This window comes from Vigna radiata, unplaced genomic scaffold (genome assembly GCF_000741045.1).
Source record: "Vigna radiata var. radiata cultivar VC1973A unplaced genomic scaffold, Vradiata_ver6 scaffold_417, whole genome shotgun sequence".
Lineage (NCBI taxonomy): Eukaryota > Viridiplantae > Streptophyta > Magnoliopsida > Fabales > Fabaceae > Vigna > Vigna radiata.
The window spans coordinates 52,988-68,714 of record NW_014544159.1 but is presented as its reverse complement, the minus strand read 5'-3'; the positions used below and the strand labels follow the sequence as shown (position 1 = coordinate 68,714).

Below are 15,727 nucleotides of genomic sequence, written 5' to 3'. Positions count from 1 at the left end.
TAAGAATGAAGATTTAAAGAGTGATAAGAGGCATAAAAAGAATAGCATAGGTTTTTCTTAGGCTTTTATTTTGCCTATTCTAGTTTCTAGTTTCTTTTTCTTAGTTTGGTTGTAAAGAAGCTTATATATATATTCTTCTTTTCTTTAAGGTTTAAGCAATATGGGACTTCACATATCTTGGACTTAAAAGAAAGAAGAATAAATAACTATCTTTTCCTTTTCTAGTTGCTTGTAGTGCAAGTTATCTCGTGTATAGTTTTAGTTTTGATCTTTAGATTAGTTAGGTAGCTTATATACCCTTAAGAAGTTGTAGAATTAAGAGATGTGAGACTTAAAACAACCTTGAGAGCTGCTATCCAGACTTGAAGGTCGCACATCCTTTAGTTTTCTCCACCTACTTCATCTTCTAGTGCTATATAAGCAACCTAAGGTGTCCTTTGTACATACACCTTAAACACCTTAAACACCTTCAAATTTGAATATAAAGAGTGTTTCGCATTCAATTGCATTACTTCTTTGAGATAGAATTTCATTTCTTAGTCTAATTTTGGGTCTTATCTTGTGAAGAACAAGTAGTGATCCTTCTTGACATCTATCTTGGATCTTTTCAAGTGGTATGCCTTCCAGTTCACAAGTTTCATCTCCTTTCTCTCTTATATTTTCAACCAAATTCTAAGCCAATTCATGGTTGTGATATTTGCATATTATCTTTAAAACTCGACCCTCTCCATTAAAATAGGGTTCTCCCGCAACTTAAATGGATACTCACATTTTCTTGTCTTGGATACACTAGATTGGACATCAGGTTTATACTTCCTATATTTTCCACTCCATTTATAAACTAACAAAATAAACGTCTTTCCACTCCCTTTATTTATGAAAGAAGAAAATTCGAACATGAAATTCGAATTTATTTAAGAATCCATTACTTGAAATAGATAGTTGTCCATCTTATAATATTAATCACAACCTACAATAAACATATTTATCACTAATATTCCTCTATCTAATAATAATAATAACACAAATTCAAAATTAAATAATAAATAAAAATAAAATAGCATATTAAAAATTAAATAGAAAACAACAAAACAGATTAAAAATTAAATAATAAATTAAAAACATAAATACATATTAAACATTAAATAATAAATAAAAAACAACAAAACATATTAAATATTAAATAATAAATTAAAAACATAAAGACACATTAAACATTAACTAATAAATAAAAAACAACAAAATATATTAAAAATTATATAATAAATATAAAAAATAGTTAAATAAATTTAATTTATAAAATTTAAAATTATAGGTAGAGACGTATTGTGGACTACGTTTTTTCCTTAACCGACTTTCGAAAGCTGGTAAACTCTTAACCATCTTTCAAAAGTCGGTTAAGAGAGAAACGTACTTCAAAATACGTTTTTTTTCATAAGTGACTTTCAAAAGTTGACATGTTCTTAACTACCTTTCGAAAACCGGTTAAGAATCACCAACTTTTCAATTTCTTCCACTTATTTTCAATGAGAACCTCAACTTTCACAAATGAAGAACCACCACCATGAATAAGAACAATGACAAGGACCACCATTACGAACCATAATCATGAATCACCACCAATACCAAGAACATACATATAAGATGACAAAAATGCGAAAGAGAATAAACGAGTGTGACAAGAGTGAACAAAGGAGATACAATATTATACAACACACGTTTATTTTAGGTTTGTGCACCTTATAAAATCCCGATGCACATTTAGTACAACTCACAAGTGCAATTTTTTATTCTAATTATAAAGATATATTAATCATTTCAAAGATACAAGAAGAAAAGATGAAAATGCAAGAAAGAGTACTCCTAATTAAAAGATTAAATCTTTTTAAATAATTTATGATTTATTGAAAATTAAATTGTAAATAACATTTAACTTTAATTTTGATAATTTATTCTATTGTAACTATATTTAGTAGAGAGACAAATTTTTCTATAAGTTTCGAAGATAAACTTAGAAAAAAAATTTATTTTTATTATATTTTAGATGACTATCAAATGAGGCAGATTTAACTTTATTTTAAAAATTTTAATGGTAAGAAACAAAAAGGTCCTACCGGGAGTCGAACCCAGGTCGCTGGATTCAAAGTCCAGAGTGCTAACCACTACACCATAGAACCCTTTTGTTTATGAAGAACATAAATTACAAGATAGTTTTACATGTATATTTTTAATGCTGAACTACTTACAATATTTTAGCCAAATATTTTCTATTATTAATTAAAATGATATATTCTCCTTATCTCTTTGGGTAACTCAAACCAAGAAGAAATCTTTAGGCATATAAACAAATAAAAAAGAAACGTCTTTAATTATTTAACCCAATTCAGAAGTGAAAAACAACCTAAAGCTCCTCAAACAAAACGGTCCAATAAATAATTGAAGATAGACATTGAATATTTAGGTTGTTTCATAACATTAGATTCCTGACATTGGCACCAAATAATCACACACCAACACAATCCAACAACAGATCCTATTTTTACAAGCCGCCGTTCCCTCTCTCAATAAAAGTAAAATCTTTTTGTCTGCTATTTGACTCACCAATTTTCTCCCAACTATTCACATTTACTAACCCTTTTTACAAAATTCTGTTTAACTTTCAAAGCTAAAAACTTTACTCTTGTGAATATTTTTATGTATATTTGAGATCAGAAAGTGGTTATGATAGTAATCTATCTTGAGATAAAAATGATTAAAGATAAAAATAATCTTAATCCACATAGTTATTTCTTCTTATACAAAATCATCCAATAATTGTGTTATAATGGAACAAGGGTGGTAGCAAGTAGCTGGCAGGCTGAGGCAACCCAGTCAAACCCACAAGTCTTGACCCAATTGAGTTTTCCACGGTCAAACATTTCTTCACCTTCCTAGAAGCACCTTCCAAGACTTTTTTCTGGTGATTTCAAGCTTTGCCATAAAATCATGCACCAATTCCCTCCTATATCATCACTATTCACTTCTGTCTCCTCTCCTTATATCATGCCACACACCACTTTCTGTTTTTCCAATACAAACTAAAAACCTACCATCCTTTTCTTCCCTCAAGAACATATCTTTCACTCACCTTCTTTCCAACAATTCTAACAGACATCAATACTATACTAACATGACCATGGGTGATTATAATAGTAACTGGGGAACTTCTGAGTATAATCATCATCAACTTGGACTTGATGTTCCAAAATTCAAGTCTGTTCAACCTCCTTCTCTACCTCTCTCTTCCTCTCCACCCTCCCCTTCTTCTTACTTGCCCTTTTCATCTGCTTTCAGCCCATCCGAGTTCTTCAACTCTTCTTTGTTTTTGCCTTCTCCAAATGTAAGTTACAAGCTTTCTCATGCAAATAATCTGCTCTGGTTTGGTTTCATCACTAATTGTGGAGGTTTTCTTTGGTGTTATGTGTGTGGTTTTAGATTTTTGCATCTCCTACTACTGAGGCTTTGGCTGCGCAGACCTTCAACTGGAGGAGCGGTTCAGGAGAAGAACAGCAACAGCGTGACAAAGAGGATGAGAAAAACTACTCGGACTTCTCTTTCCAAACCCAAATTCAATCTTCCTCAGGCATGCTTCAAGTGGTGAGCACTGCTGTCTTTTTGTCACTATTTCACTTAAAAAAGTATTATTTTCTGTGTCTTTTTGGTTAATCTTTGATCATCAAATACACTTGGAGGCTGGTTGCTATTCTCTTTTCTGTTTAGACATTTGGACTCGTTTCTAATGTTAGCTTCATAGTTTTTCTTTTTGTCTCGGATCGTTTTGTGGGGTCAGTTTATTGTTTACTTGTTTTTAAGGGTTCTTTGTATTATCTTCTTCTTTGTTAATCCTATCTCCCTATACTATTTTTGTTGGCATAAACACGGTTTGAACGGTTGAAACAGAACTTGAATAGCATATTCCAAGTTGAAAAAGTCTAAGCCAAAAGTATGTCAATGTATGTTTCTATATTTTGACAAACAATAAACTCCATAGTAATGATATAATCATACTGCATAATCACAGTAAAGAAGGTTTGATTTATTGATGACTTGAAACATGTTATTCTTGTCGTGTATTTGGATTTGTATTCTAACTACCTGTTTTACTTGAGCAGCAGGAACCTCTTAAGAAGCAAGATATATGGAAATTCAATGAACCTTCAAAGCAAACTGATTATTCATCTGAGAGGACAGCAACAAAATCTGAATACCCTTCGATTCAGAGCTTTTCTGCAGAAATGACATCGGACAAGTCAGAATTACAAAGCAATTCAGTTCCTGGGTCTGGTCGTTTTGATTACGCCAATGCATCTCAGTCTGTTAGAGAACAAAAGAGATCGGAAGACGGATTCAACTGGAGAAAATATGGACAGAAACAAGTGAAAGGGAGTGAAAATCCTCGTAGTTATTACAAGTGCACACATCCAAATTGTTCAGTGAAGAAGAAAGTTGAGAAGTCTTTGGATGGCCAAATTACTGAAATAGTGTACAAGGGCCATCATAACCACCCAAAACCACAGTCTACTAGAAGAACAAGCTCTCAATCAATTCATCAACCTTCTTCATCTTGCACAAACTCTGGGATTTCTGATCAATCAGTTGTGACCCTAGGCAATCCACAAATGGATCGTTTCTCCATGCAGGAAGATTCTTCAGCTTCTGTAGGAGAGGAGGAGTTTGAACAAACATCCCAAACCAGTTATTCTGGGGGAGATGAAGATAACCTTGGACCGGAGGCAAAAAGATGGTAAGATCGATAAACGACAGTCTAATGGCCTGATTCACTACTTTAGAATGAAAATGCAGAGTTTACTTGGTTTGAAATATAATATAACTAATTCTGATTCATGTTGTTTCAGGAAAGGAGATAATGAAAATGATGACTATTCCGCCTCAGGGAGTAGAACTGTGAGAGAGCCTAGAGTTGTAGTTCAAACCACAAGCGAAATTGATATACTTGATGATGGCTTTAGGTGGAGGAAATATGGACAGAAAGTAGTGAAAGGAAACCCAAATGCAAGGTAATTAACTGAAGAGAACAAAGACCTTTAGTCAATGGTTCTTCTAAGCGTTACAGTTCATTGTCATCAATACCATTACTTAACTTGTTCACATTCCATGTGCAGGAGCTATTACAAATGCACAGCCCCTGGTTGTTCAGTGAGAAAACATGTTGAGAGAGCTGCACATGATATCAAAGCTGTAATCACAACCTATGAAGGGAAACACAACCATGATGTTCCTGCTGCACGTGGTAGCGCAAGTTATAACATGAACAGAAATTCTCTGAACAACAACATATCGGCTCCTATAAGACCCTCTGCAGTGAACTGTTATTCTAACTCATCAGGTTTCAAAAATTCTCTCTACAATAATACCAAACTTCCAGCAACCAGAAATCAAGAATCTTTTAACCCTGGAAATTTTGGCCAATCGGCTCTCAACAAATCAATGGGTTCATACACCGATCATGCACCGTACTCACATGCTACATACTCAAATGCCAAGGATGAGAAAAAGGATGACTCCTTCCTTCAGTCATTTCTGTCAAAGGACTTCTGAATTTGGCTCTACTTATTAATATTATCCTGGATATGTTATGGTATAGCATGTAGGATTTTAGTTACTCATTGCAGCAGAATATGGACAAAGAATTCCCAATGTTTTCTTGGTTACCTCATTTAGATTAGTGAGTGGAACTACAGCCATAGTGACAGCAAATTGTTGCTATACTACCTGTCTGCTAAGTTCATCTCCCAATAGACACTTTGATCTTTATCATAGGATTTGACGGATGAATTCTATTATTCTTTTGTTGTATTTTAGGGGAAAAGGTTTTCTTGGAAGAATCTTCTGTAATTAATCTTGTAAGAATGCTTGTGCTGGAAATTTCCACTATGCAGTCTCTACTTCTAGTTTACATTAAAATGATTTGTGATGACTGATGAATATCAGGAGGTCCAGGATTTCCATATTTTACAACGCCATCTCAGATTTTGATAAATATTCAATTCAAAGTCCTTATTGCCCTCAAAACAAAACATAGTCCTTGATGCAAATTTTGATGATAATGAAATGTTTAGTAACTTCTTATTTAAGTAGAAAAGAGGCAGTTCAGAAAATTTACACGCCAGATAATTTTGTAGTAAACTGGTGTCCAAATTTTGAAAGTTGAAATCTAACATTTTAGCAAGTCAAGTCTTTTATTGCTATGGAAACAAAATGAACTTCAGTTCTGACTTCTATTGCCTGTGTCTCACATGTCAGACAAGAATAATGCATTCCCCACATTGGTTTTTCTTTTTTGGCCAAACTGGTCAATAAACAGTTTCAAATACAAAAGAGATTAAACATTACATGTATTGGTATATTAAATCAATATCAGATCTCACTGTTTAATATGTGAACAGAGGCAAAGAGGTGAGGTCTGAGTCCCTTTCTCATCTTTACAGAAAAATGTGATTTGTATAGAAGTATGAAAGTGTGAAACAATAATAGGGAGAGTTTTGCACAGTTCCGCCTTCAGATATAAGGTTGAGTTGATAGTTTGTAGCCAGAAATAAGGGCTGATGCTGCTAGAGACAAAAAGGCAAAAATAGACATGCTAATGGCTGCAGCTGAAGCATCTGTAAATATATTGTCAGAGCCTTCCCTCATTCTATTTGTCAATGGAATTGCTGAAGAAGCAGATGATATCAAAAGATATGCAACAATCTGCAACAAAAAAAGTTGTGCAATTAACATTTGTAGTCCTTCAAAGGGCAAATATTTCGCATATCATAGCCAATCATAAAGGTTGTGATTTTGAATAAACAAATATACTTTAAAGCTTTGAGTCATTCAAAATGAAGCCTCTACCAACTGATAGATCATCTGAATATTATATGGTGTTACCATCAGTTGGACTCATTAACTTGTCCAAAACTAAGGCCAATAAAATTCTCCCATGTGATTGCATTATTGAAGCATTTAAAACGTCACTTCATCCTTATAAAAACATTTCATTTTATTACTAAATATTTGAAGCTAGATATTCTTTCATTTTCACGATTTCCGTAGAGGTAACTTCTGAAAGAAGTAAGAAGTTTCCAACCCAATCTTTTAACACTGGTGATAGCTCTCAGCCATTCAGCCTCAAAGGGGGCAACAAATTTTGATTCAAACTTAGACTTAAAAACACCGAGTTTGATTAGTGACTCCTCACAAGTCATAGAACCAGACATATGATAAAAAAAAAAGCTGGATTGATGAAATTAGAGAAAAATGACATCAAACCTGATCACCAGCAAAGTCAATGATAGCTGCCATTTTTGGCTTAAGCAATTGTTTTGCAGTGGAAAGTTCATGAATTTGACGGAACGCTTGGCCTCCAGTGTACAAACTAGACAAAATCGCTATAGCTAGCAAGTACCTGTCATTCTCCAAATCACAATTCAACTTCATCACTACCGTGAATCCACTATCTATTTATCTAAAACTGAAGTTTTGTATTGTGATTCAATCAATTATAATTGTCATGATAAAGATTACATATTTTACATAGAATTTATTTAAAGTGTAATTAAAAAAAAGAAGAAACCTCATGTACTATATCCTTGTGGTTGTGAGAAATAACCTTGCTTGAGTTGTGACAAAATTCATTATTAGGAGTGACAAGTGTTTTGAAACATTTTAACATAACTGCATATTTAAAGTTTGAATCTGAGACAATACATTAAGCTGGAACAAGTTGACAGCTAATTCACATATTCAATGCTCTCTTAAGTGTATTGGTTCCTGGTGTTAAGTAAAATTAAACTCATAATTTTGTTGGTTTCTCACTGTTTTTCCCTTTAGGAGATAACAATTCACACACAAGATGTGACAATCTCTATCAGTGGAAATTCGAGCCTTGGTTTGTTTCACTCCACGAGAGACGAGACCAGTCATTTTGGTTAGACCTACCCTTCTTGTTTATTTAACACATTATATTTCTAACATTTATCTGTCTCAAAACCAATAAACTATCCTAACAACTCAGACCAACGAATAGTTTTATCTCACATCTCAATTCTCAGATCAACATTAAAAAAAAAAAAAAAAAAAATCTTGACCAATACCAATGGTTCTTAATCCAAAATTCCAAAAACGGGGCGTCAGATTTCTACCTGTACTCTTCATATTTATCGAAATCTCTCCAATCGCCGTGTTTATTGCTGGCCATGACAATGAATGAAATCAAAGAGAGAAACAGAGCGATCCCTCGCAGTGCTAATGACCCTCTCTTCATCAAGTCCTCCCTCTGCCACCGCCGCAGGATTCCGGATATTCCACCGCCGCCGGTAGCCGACGTCCGTTGGCTCTCACTAGGCGCAGAAGGCGCCACTGGCGGAGTCTGAACATGTATCTTTGGCGACGAGTTTTCTTCGGAATTTGACATATTGTGTCTGGTTTTGGATTGGGATTTGAAAGAATTGAAGTGAAAGAAAACAGCGTAGTTTGGTGTTTTTGTGTTTGCTAATGTAAGGTGGCAATGTTGGTAAAATCGTTATGGAAGTTATCGAAGTTTCGGGGTGACAGAGTGGTCTGAGCTGACGCGCGCGTTATTAGTAGCGAAGATGACGTGGCGTGATGGCATTGGTTGGAGGAGCGATAGTATAACAAAAAAAGTGAATGATATAGCTGCCACAGCAATGTTGCGATGATGGCAATGATGCATGATTGGGAGTGCCAGCATGGCAATGAGATTACTACATTGGAAAGTTAATTTCTATAAAATTTTTTATTAATCTAAATACACTTTAATTCATCATTAATTAAATTTAGTTTATTTAAATACAAATTTTGTCTTCATTTTTTATTAATTAATAAAATATATTAAAAAGACATCTTATGAGATCAATTTAAATGCATTGCTCTCGATCTTAATCTTTCATTAATTGTATATTAACAACTCATTAGATTAATAGTTTCTCGTGTCAAAATACTATATCTCTCTTTAAATGTATGTATGTAAAATAATTATTCTCTTTCTTATCATAAAAAAATTAGATCTGTTATTAAAATAAGAATCATAATTTGTAAGAATGTAATAATGAATAAAATTATTTTAATTGACTATGATTTATTTTTCACGTTTAAAATGTATGACTTGCATAACTACGCATAATATCTTACAATCATCATTTTCAATCTTTGTTTAAACAAATTATTTTTTACTTTATTCTTTTTATGGAAAAAAATTTAAATAAAAAAGGATGTATTATCTTCATTTTCCATAAATGTTAAGCCATTTTTTTTTCAAAATATAATTAATTATTAAAAGGCTTAATTCCACTTTTGGTCCCATGTTTGGAGGGTTGTGTTAAATGTGGTCCTACATTTTTTTTTTGGTATCAATAGATCCCACCTTTTGAAAAAATCGTTCAATTGAGTCCTTTTGCCTTACGGCGTCAAATTTTTAACGGTAATAATGCCCCGTGGATAAACATTAACAACATGGCAAGGTAATGTGATTGCGTGGCACTGTGAAGGGACAGAAAAACTGAAGAAACTCTAATTTTCAAATCCAAACCCTAGCCACCCATGGCCGCCGCCACCATCCTCGCCAGAACCCAAAATCCGGCCACCACAACGCCTCAACCAGTCACCACCACAATGCCGCAAGGTCGTCGTCGCCATTAGCCACCACAAATCCTTCATCATCGTGCACCATCGTTTTTGCTGTGACTACCGTGCCGCCGTCGCACTGCACCGTGAATAAGAGAAATCGCGCCGCTAGCAGCCACCTCTCCACAAGCACCGCGACGTCGTCACCACCATTACAAACCCTTCACCCCACCGTCCAACCTTCTGTGAGCAAGCAACAGTTTCGCCGTCGCGGAGAATCCAAAATCGTGTCGCCGTTAAACTTCGAGCGTCATCCCCTTCGAATCGCAACCACGCTGCAACATCCATGGCCGTTTTCTTCCATCAATCTTCCTCCATTTTCGCAACCTGCATCAAAGCCAGATCTGTAAGCACAATTCCGAATATCAGAAACCCAATTCGTCTTCCACCACCGTGCAACTATCCGCGCAACCATGGCCATCATTCATCATCATCACCGCATCAGAACCTGCAACCAAAACCAGAAACAACCACAGAAATTGGAATCATTACCCAAATCCACATGAAAACCCTGTTTTCTCACACCCAGAATCTTTCTTGGCCTTTTTCTTGAATTCAAGCACAAAGATTGGGTCTTTTTCAGCTCTGGTTGAATCCCCATTAAAGGGCTGGCATCTGGGTGTTAGTCTGCATGCCAATTTTCGCCCAAGTTTGAAGCTTTTCCCCATTCTGCTGCGACCTAATTGATGAGACTCTAATGGGTTCCTTCGAATCTGGGATCCCATTGAAGAAGGGGAGCTTGTTTGGTACTCAGTTCACTAGAAAAGAGAAGAATCCTTTTTCTCACAGGTTCAGATCGAGCTTTTTGAGGTTGCTCTTTAAGAAGCTCGATTACTTGCAATGGATTTGTAAGGTGGTGGTGTTTCTGTGCTTGATTGTTGTGTTCCAAATGTTTCTGCCAGGGTCGATTGTGGAAAACTCCGATGAAGAGTGATGGCTGATGGCATTCACGTTAGTGGAGGTGGAAGATGGTTGATCTGTCAAGACTTTTTTTTTTTTTTAATTCAAAATTCACATAAGTGCCACGTAGAGAAAGTTCAGTGTGTTTTGTCCAGGGTGTAGGTTTTACCGTTAAATATTTGACGCCGTAAGGCAAAATGACTCAATTGAACGATTTTTTTCAAAAGGTGGGATCTATTGCTACCAAAAAAAAAAGGTAGGACCACATTGAACACAACCCCCCAAACATGGGACCAAAAGTGGAATTAAGCCTTATTAAAATTAAAAGAATAATAAATTATAACGTATAAATTTTCTTATTTGTTATGTACACTTTATATTCATTTTTTACACTCAATTATATTTTTAAAATACAATATTTTGAATACTATAATTATCTTACGTATTCATATAATAGAATAGAATAAAGAAAAATAGATAATGAGTTTGGAAACATGCACAATTATTTTACTTTTCTTTTACATTTAATCTTTGTTTTTAGTATATTAATAAAAAGAGAAAGAATTGTAATAGTTAGAGACACATCTCATAAAAGAAAGATTATTGTTTAGGGATAATCAATATGCACCAATATTCAATTGTTAATGTAAAATCAGATGAAAGGTTGAAAATGAGAATATTATATATATATATATATATATATATATATATATATTAATGAAAATATTAATAAATTGTTTTTTTAATTCACAGAGGATTTTGAATTCGACATATATAACATGTGAAAGCTTAAAGAGAAAGAAAAAGAAAATATTTAAATAAAAAATAGTTTTATAGTATTATTTTAACATATTTATTAAGTATGATAGTAATATTATTTGTACGAGTATGATATTATGATCGAACGGTTATCTAGTAAAACCGAACAGTCCGGTTAAGGTCAACGCAAAAGAAAAAGAAAAAGACGCGGAACGAGGTAAGACACGATTGGGTCTGTTTTCATTTAACTAAATTGGACCAAGAAGCCCAATTAAGGATAAATAATTCAAGGATATCTAATTAAAGATATAGTGGATATAAAGCCAAAAATATTGGACCGAACATGCAAGTAAGATCGTTTTTATTCATTTGGTTGTTTTATACTAACTTTGTTTATATTTCATAAGACAAATTATAAATAGGGGAGGGAGGTCACAAGCCAAGTACGCTCTAATCACACTCAGAAATATTCAAATAGTGAAAACCCTTTCCTGAACATTCAATTAAGAACCAAGGTTCTTCTACTATACGCCTAACTTGGGCGTCAGAGTGCCATTACAGGTTACCGGACGATCAAGGTTAAGACAAAGCGAGCAGTGAATAACCAAGAAGAGCGAGCGATTGGAGAATCCCAGGAATCAGAAAGTGACAAAGCCGCATTTGTCAGGTCAATCTCTCGGTTCTTAAATTTTATACCGAAACACTATTTATATAGCTTTAATGAGAAATTATAATTTCTTTAAATTAATATTTTCTCTTAACAAATTATATTTGTTCTTATCTGTCTAAGGATGAAAATGAAAACATGAGAGGATAAAAGCACAAAGAAAATTTGAAAATAAAAATATAAAAGTATAAGAAGCAAGATAAAATTTATTTTTGACTTCCTTTGTAGTTGCGTCATAATTTTTTTTTAAATTATTCATAATCGATTGATTATGATAAATTATGTTTAAATTAAATACAATAAAATATTTGTCTTAAAATTAGAATATAATAAACAATTAAAATATATAATATTAAATAAAATAATTTGTATTTCAATATTTTACAAAATAATTTATTTTAGTTTTTAATAATTAATTTTGTAAGAATAAAATAAAATAAAACTTAATTTCGTTATATAAATTTTTAAATTGATATGTTGATATGGGAAACTTTGTCTCTTTATATCTTCGTTTTTTATGATGAATGGTTAAAAGATTAATAATGGTTTCTTGTACAACAAAATGACATTATAATTGTTTATATCTTTAATATGTGTGTGCTAGATGATTAAATCCATTAATGTTGAATGGTTCAAGTTCAAAACAGATGAAAAATTTCATTTCTGATATAAATAATCGATTAAATAAAATATATAATCTGTTAGATTTAGCCAGATCACTTAGAAAGCTAACAAGGGCAAACGGTTATGTTATAACCGATTATACAGGGTACATAACCGATTAAAACAAAGAGAAAGTCATAATCTATTATATAAATGAGATAATCTGTTAAGGATGACAAATGGATGGCTAATATGGTTAAGTGTTGAAATAATCGATCACATAAGTTTAATAATCGATTAAAACAGAAAGCATAGTCTAATCCATAACATAAATAACCCAATATATTAAGATTGTTAAATGAAGCAATAATAGGTTTAAGTGTATAAATAATCGATAACACGCATAGGATAATTTGTTAAAACAAAAAGGAAAGCATAACATATTACATAAATAACATAATCGATTATACTGTGACATGATTTGGAAAATCCTATATATATGTGACTTGAGACTTGTTTTCATAACGTTAACATTTTCAGATTTTGACACATCTTCTGAGTTTGTGTACAAGTGCTCTCAAAGACACGTTCTTGAAGGAATCAAAGCCTTTTTGGTGATCGAACTACAAGGATTCATTCAAGGCAATTGGACTACATTGGTTCTTATTAATTCTTCACTTTGAAGAGTGTGTTCAAGATCAGGTTTTTTCAAACAATCTATATTGTGTACCTATGCGGGGATAGCCAGGTTTGAGAGCTGGGATTGCTCTTTGTATTTGTAAGAGATTGAGGGTGTTCATTTCTTGTGTTGCTATTTTGATTTTGAGCACTGAAAGGAGTGCATTGAGAGGGTTTTCTCTATATTCTTGTATAATCAATCATTATAGTAAATTTCCTTCAACTAAGGTTGTTGAAGGAGGACTGAATGTAGGCTTGTGATATCAGAACCAATATAGATTTTTTGTGTGTTGATCTTTCTCTTTTTCTCTTTATCTTTGATTGATTCATTATTCTTTGATTATTGATTTTAAGAATCCAAGAACTCATAAAGATTTCAAAAATATTTTCAAAAAGGGTTAATCCAATTCACCCCCTCTTGGCTTGAGATATAAGGCCTTTCTATTCTTACAATATGTAATATGTAAGAACCTAGAAAATAGAGTATTAGAGTTGATATGTGTTTTAGAATAATTTGACCAAAAGTTTTAAAGTTAAAACAATTCAATAAATTAAATAAAATTTCTTAAATTCGTCTCATTACTTAAAATACCAATCATCTATCTACAACTCTTTCTCTTAATTTTCCCTCGCTTCTCTCTAAAGATTCTAACTCTTAGATCATATGTTTGACGATCAGGAAGCTATTAGGAGATCATGAAAGAGTAATCTCCACATCTATCCGATCAATTTCTAGAATAGAGCAAGTAAGTTTCAACTCCTTTTTCTCTTTCATTTCTAATTTGAAATAGATTCTATTTTGTATGCATCCTTTTGTTTCTCTTCCTAATTCTCTTATAATCTGAGGTCCAAAGGACTCATTCTGTTTTCAATTCGGTGTTTTCTAGGCATTTTAAGCAAGGGGTCGGTGTTTTTAGAGCTCTGTTTTGGTGTAAGGTAAGGGAAGTTAGATGTATACTTTTAATTGATGTTGGTTAAATGAGTTTGATGCTTGTACGTTTGTCAAATTGATTAAGTTAGAATTTGAAGAATTTGTTATGCTAATTTAGGTAATTAAGTACCTTTAGTTAATTTAATGATCTATTCTAATTGTGGCTAAATTTGTGATGTCGTTGCTATGAATTACATGTTATAAAGTTAATTGGATAGTTATATTTGGATGCAAAGTTGTTTAGAGTGGTGAATGATCAAATAATTAGGTTTTAAGGCTAAGGGGGGGTTAATAGTTGAAACTATGAGAAATGTACTAGTGCTAGGAAACAATTTTCCAAGTCTATTTCAGATGTATCTCAATGCCTAAGAGGTTGTAGGAACCATTCAAACTTGTGTAAAGGGTAACCAAAGTCAAAATATAAGTGTTTTACAACTTAGTGCAACGCTAACACCTCCTAAGCATCCCCTGAGTGCCCTAGTTGCCAAGAGGATAATGCCCAAGCACCCCTAGGCGCCCTTTTTGTGAGAAGAACTTTCTCGAGCGCCCCCGAGCCATCTTAGCATCCCCATTTCCAGAGAGCTGGCGCCTGAGCACCCTTAGCCAGTTTTTGGGTTTTTAGTTTTTAGGTTGTCTTATGTTTTCTGGTGCACCGTTTTGAGTTCTTTGATGCATGTGTAATAGTTTATTATGAGTTCTATGGTGATATATGAAGTGGTATGTTTACTTGTTTATTGAATGGAAAAGTCATGGAAATGAGTTCCGATGAGGAACCTATTATTAGATGGTTTCAAGTATATTAGTATGAATGTAGGGAGCTTAGTCTTGGGGTTATCCTGACACTCTAATGGTCATTCTTTCTCAAGTAGAGAAGATTGACACATGTGGTGAGAGTAGTTGGAGGTCTTAGTTTAAGTGTTCTAGTATGGCCTAAGACGCAACACAGACTAATCTTGTGAGTATGGAGGGTGAAACCCATTGACAATGAATTTGGAAAGCAGTAGAGGCCATCTCAAGTTCACAACTTGCAATAGCTTGACATTCATTCTAAATCTTGATAGTCCAGTCTAGGTCTTTACATGTTAAGATGTTTGGGTTGATTTATGTTATATCCGATTCATGTATGAAATGTTTTAAGTTTAATATAAATTGTTTTGTATCTAGCTTACCTTTTTGTTTGTATGTGCTTATGCTTTAATCTTGGCTATGATTATCCGGTGAGTGTGAGTAGAGGACAATGAGGTGTCAGTTGATAACGGTCTAAAAATTGTTTTTTTTATACGTGAAATTGATAACAAAACACACCTTTTATGACTTGGAATGAGCTTAAAGTCATGAAAAAAAATTATGTTAGGTTACAGGAGAGTCAAAGGTGGTTTTAGAGATATTATGCTTGGTTTTACATTGTTTTGACAGGATTTAATGAGAATTGAAGGATGGGAAGTGAAGTAGGAAGGAGTTGGACTCAAGAAAGGATGAAGAAAAGTGCAAAAGAGGAATCGCAC

At 33.3% G+C, this 15,727-nt stretch overlaps 2 protein-coding genes and 1 non-coding gene across 4 annotated transcripts; 1 reads left to right on the top strand and 2 right to left on the bottom strand.

The window, feature by feature from the left end:
* Positions 1-2,105: 2,105 nt before the first annotated feature.
* On the bottom strand, positions 2,106-2,177 carry TRNAQ-UUG. The gene has a single exon. It is a non-coding gene; the product is annotated as a tRNA-Gln (tRNA).
* A 683-nt stretch (positions 2,178-2,860) lies between these two features.
* Positions 2,861-5,934, top strand: LOC106755495 (probable WRKY transcription factor 33). 2 transcript variants are annotated; one of them, XM_014637666.2, is made up of 5 exons: positions 2,861-3,379; positions 3,475-3,636; positions 4,155-4,783; positions 4,896-5,057; positions 5,163-5,934. In XM_014637666.2, the coding sequence occupies exons 1-5, from the start codon at positions 3,170-3,172 to the stop codon at positions 5,596-5,598; spliced, it is 1,599 nt and encodes a 532-aa protein (XP_014493152.1). In that variant the 5' UTR covers positions 2,861-3,169; the 3' UTR covers positions 5,599-5,934. The 2 variants fall into 2 exon arrangements, with proteins under 2 accessions (XP_014493152.1, XP_014493151.1); XM_014637665.2 differs by having other exon boundaries at positions 2,862-3,379; positions 4,152-4,783.
* Positions 5,935-6,070: 136 nt separating this feature from the next.
* LOC106755490 (CASP-like protein 4B1) lies at positions 6,071-8,573 on the bottom strand. Its single transcript, XM_014637660.2, has 3 exons — positions 8,184-8,573; positions 7,312-7,447; positions 6,071-6,750 (listed from the first exon to the last, which is right to left on the bottom strand). Exons 1-3 carry the CDS (start codon positions 8,453-8,455, stop codon positions 6,559-6,561), a joined length of 600 nt encoding a protein of 199 aa, XP_014493146.1. The 5' UTR covers positions 8,456-8,573; the 3' UTR covers positions 6,071-6,558.
* Between the last annotated feature and the right edge of the window lie 7,154 nt (positions 8,574-15,727).

Excerpts from the sequence above, each read along its gene's own strand:
- LOC106755490 (XM_014637660.2), bottom strand. The coding sequence starts at position 8,455 with ATGTCAAATTCCGAAGAAAACTCGTCGCCAAAGATACATGTTCAGACT. Across the intron at positions 7,448-8,183 it reads GATAAATATGAAGAGTACAG|GTACTTGCTAGCTATAGCGA; the intron begins GTAGAAATCTGA and ends GGAGAATGACAG. Across the intron at positions 6,751-7,311 it reads TTGACTTTGCTGGTGATCAG|ATTGTTGCATATCTTTTGAT; the intron begins GTTTGATGTCAT and ends TTTTTGTTGCAG.
- LOC106755495 (XM_014637665.2), top strand. The coding sequence starts at position 3,170 with ATGACCATGGGTGATTATAATAGTAACTGGGGAACTTCTGAGTATAAT. Across the intron at positions 3,637-4,151 it reads CCTCAGGCATGCTTCAAGTG|CAGGAACCTCTTAAGAAGCA; the intron begins GTGAGCACTGCT and ends TTACTTGAGCAG. Across the intron at positions 5,058-5,162 it reads AAAGGAAACCCAAATGCAAG|GAGCTATTACAAATGCACAG; the intron begins GTAATTAACTGA and ends TTCCATGTGCAG.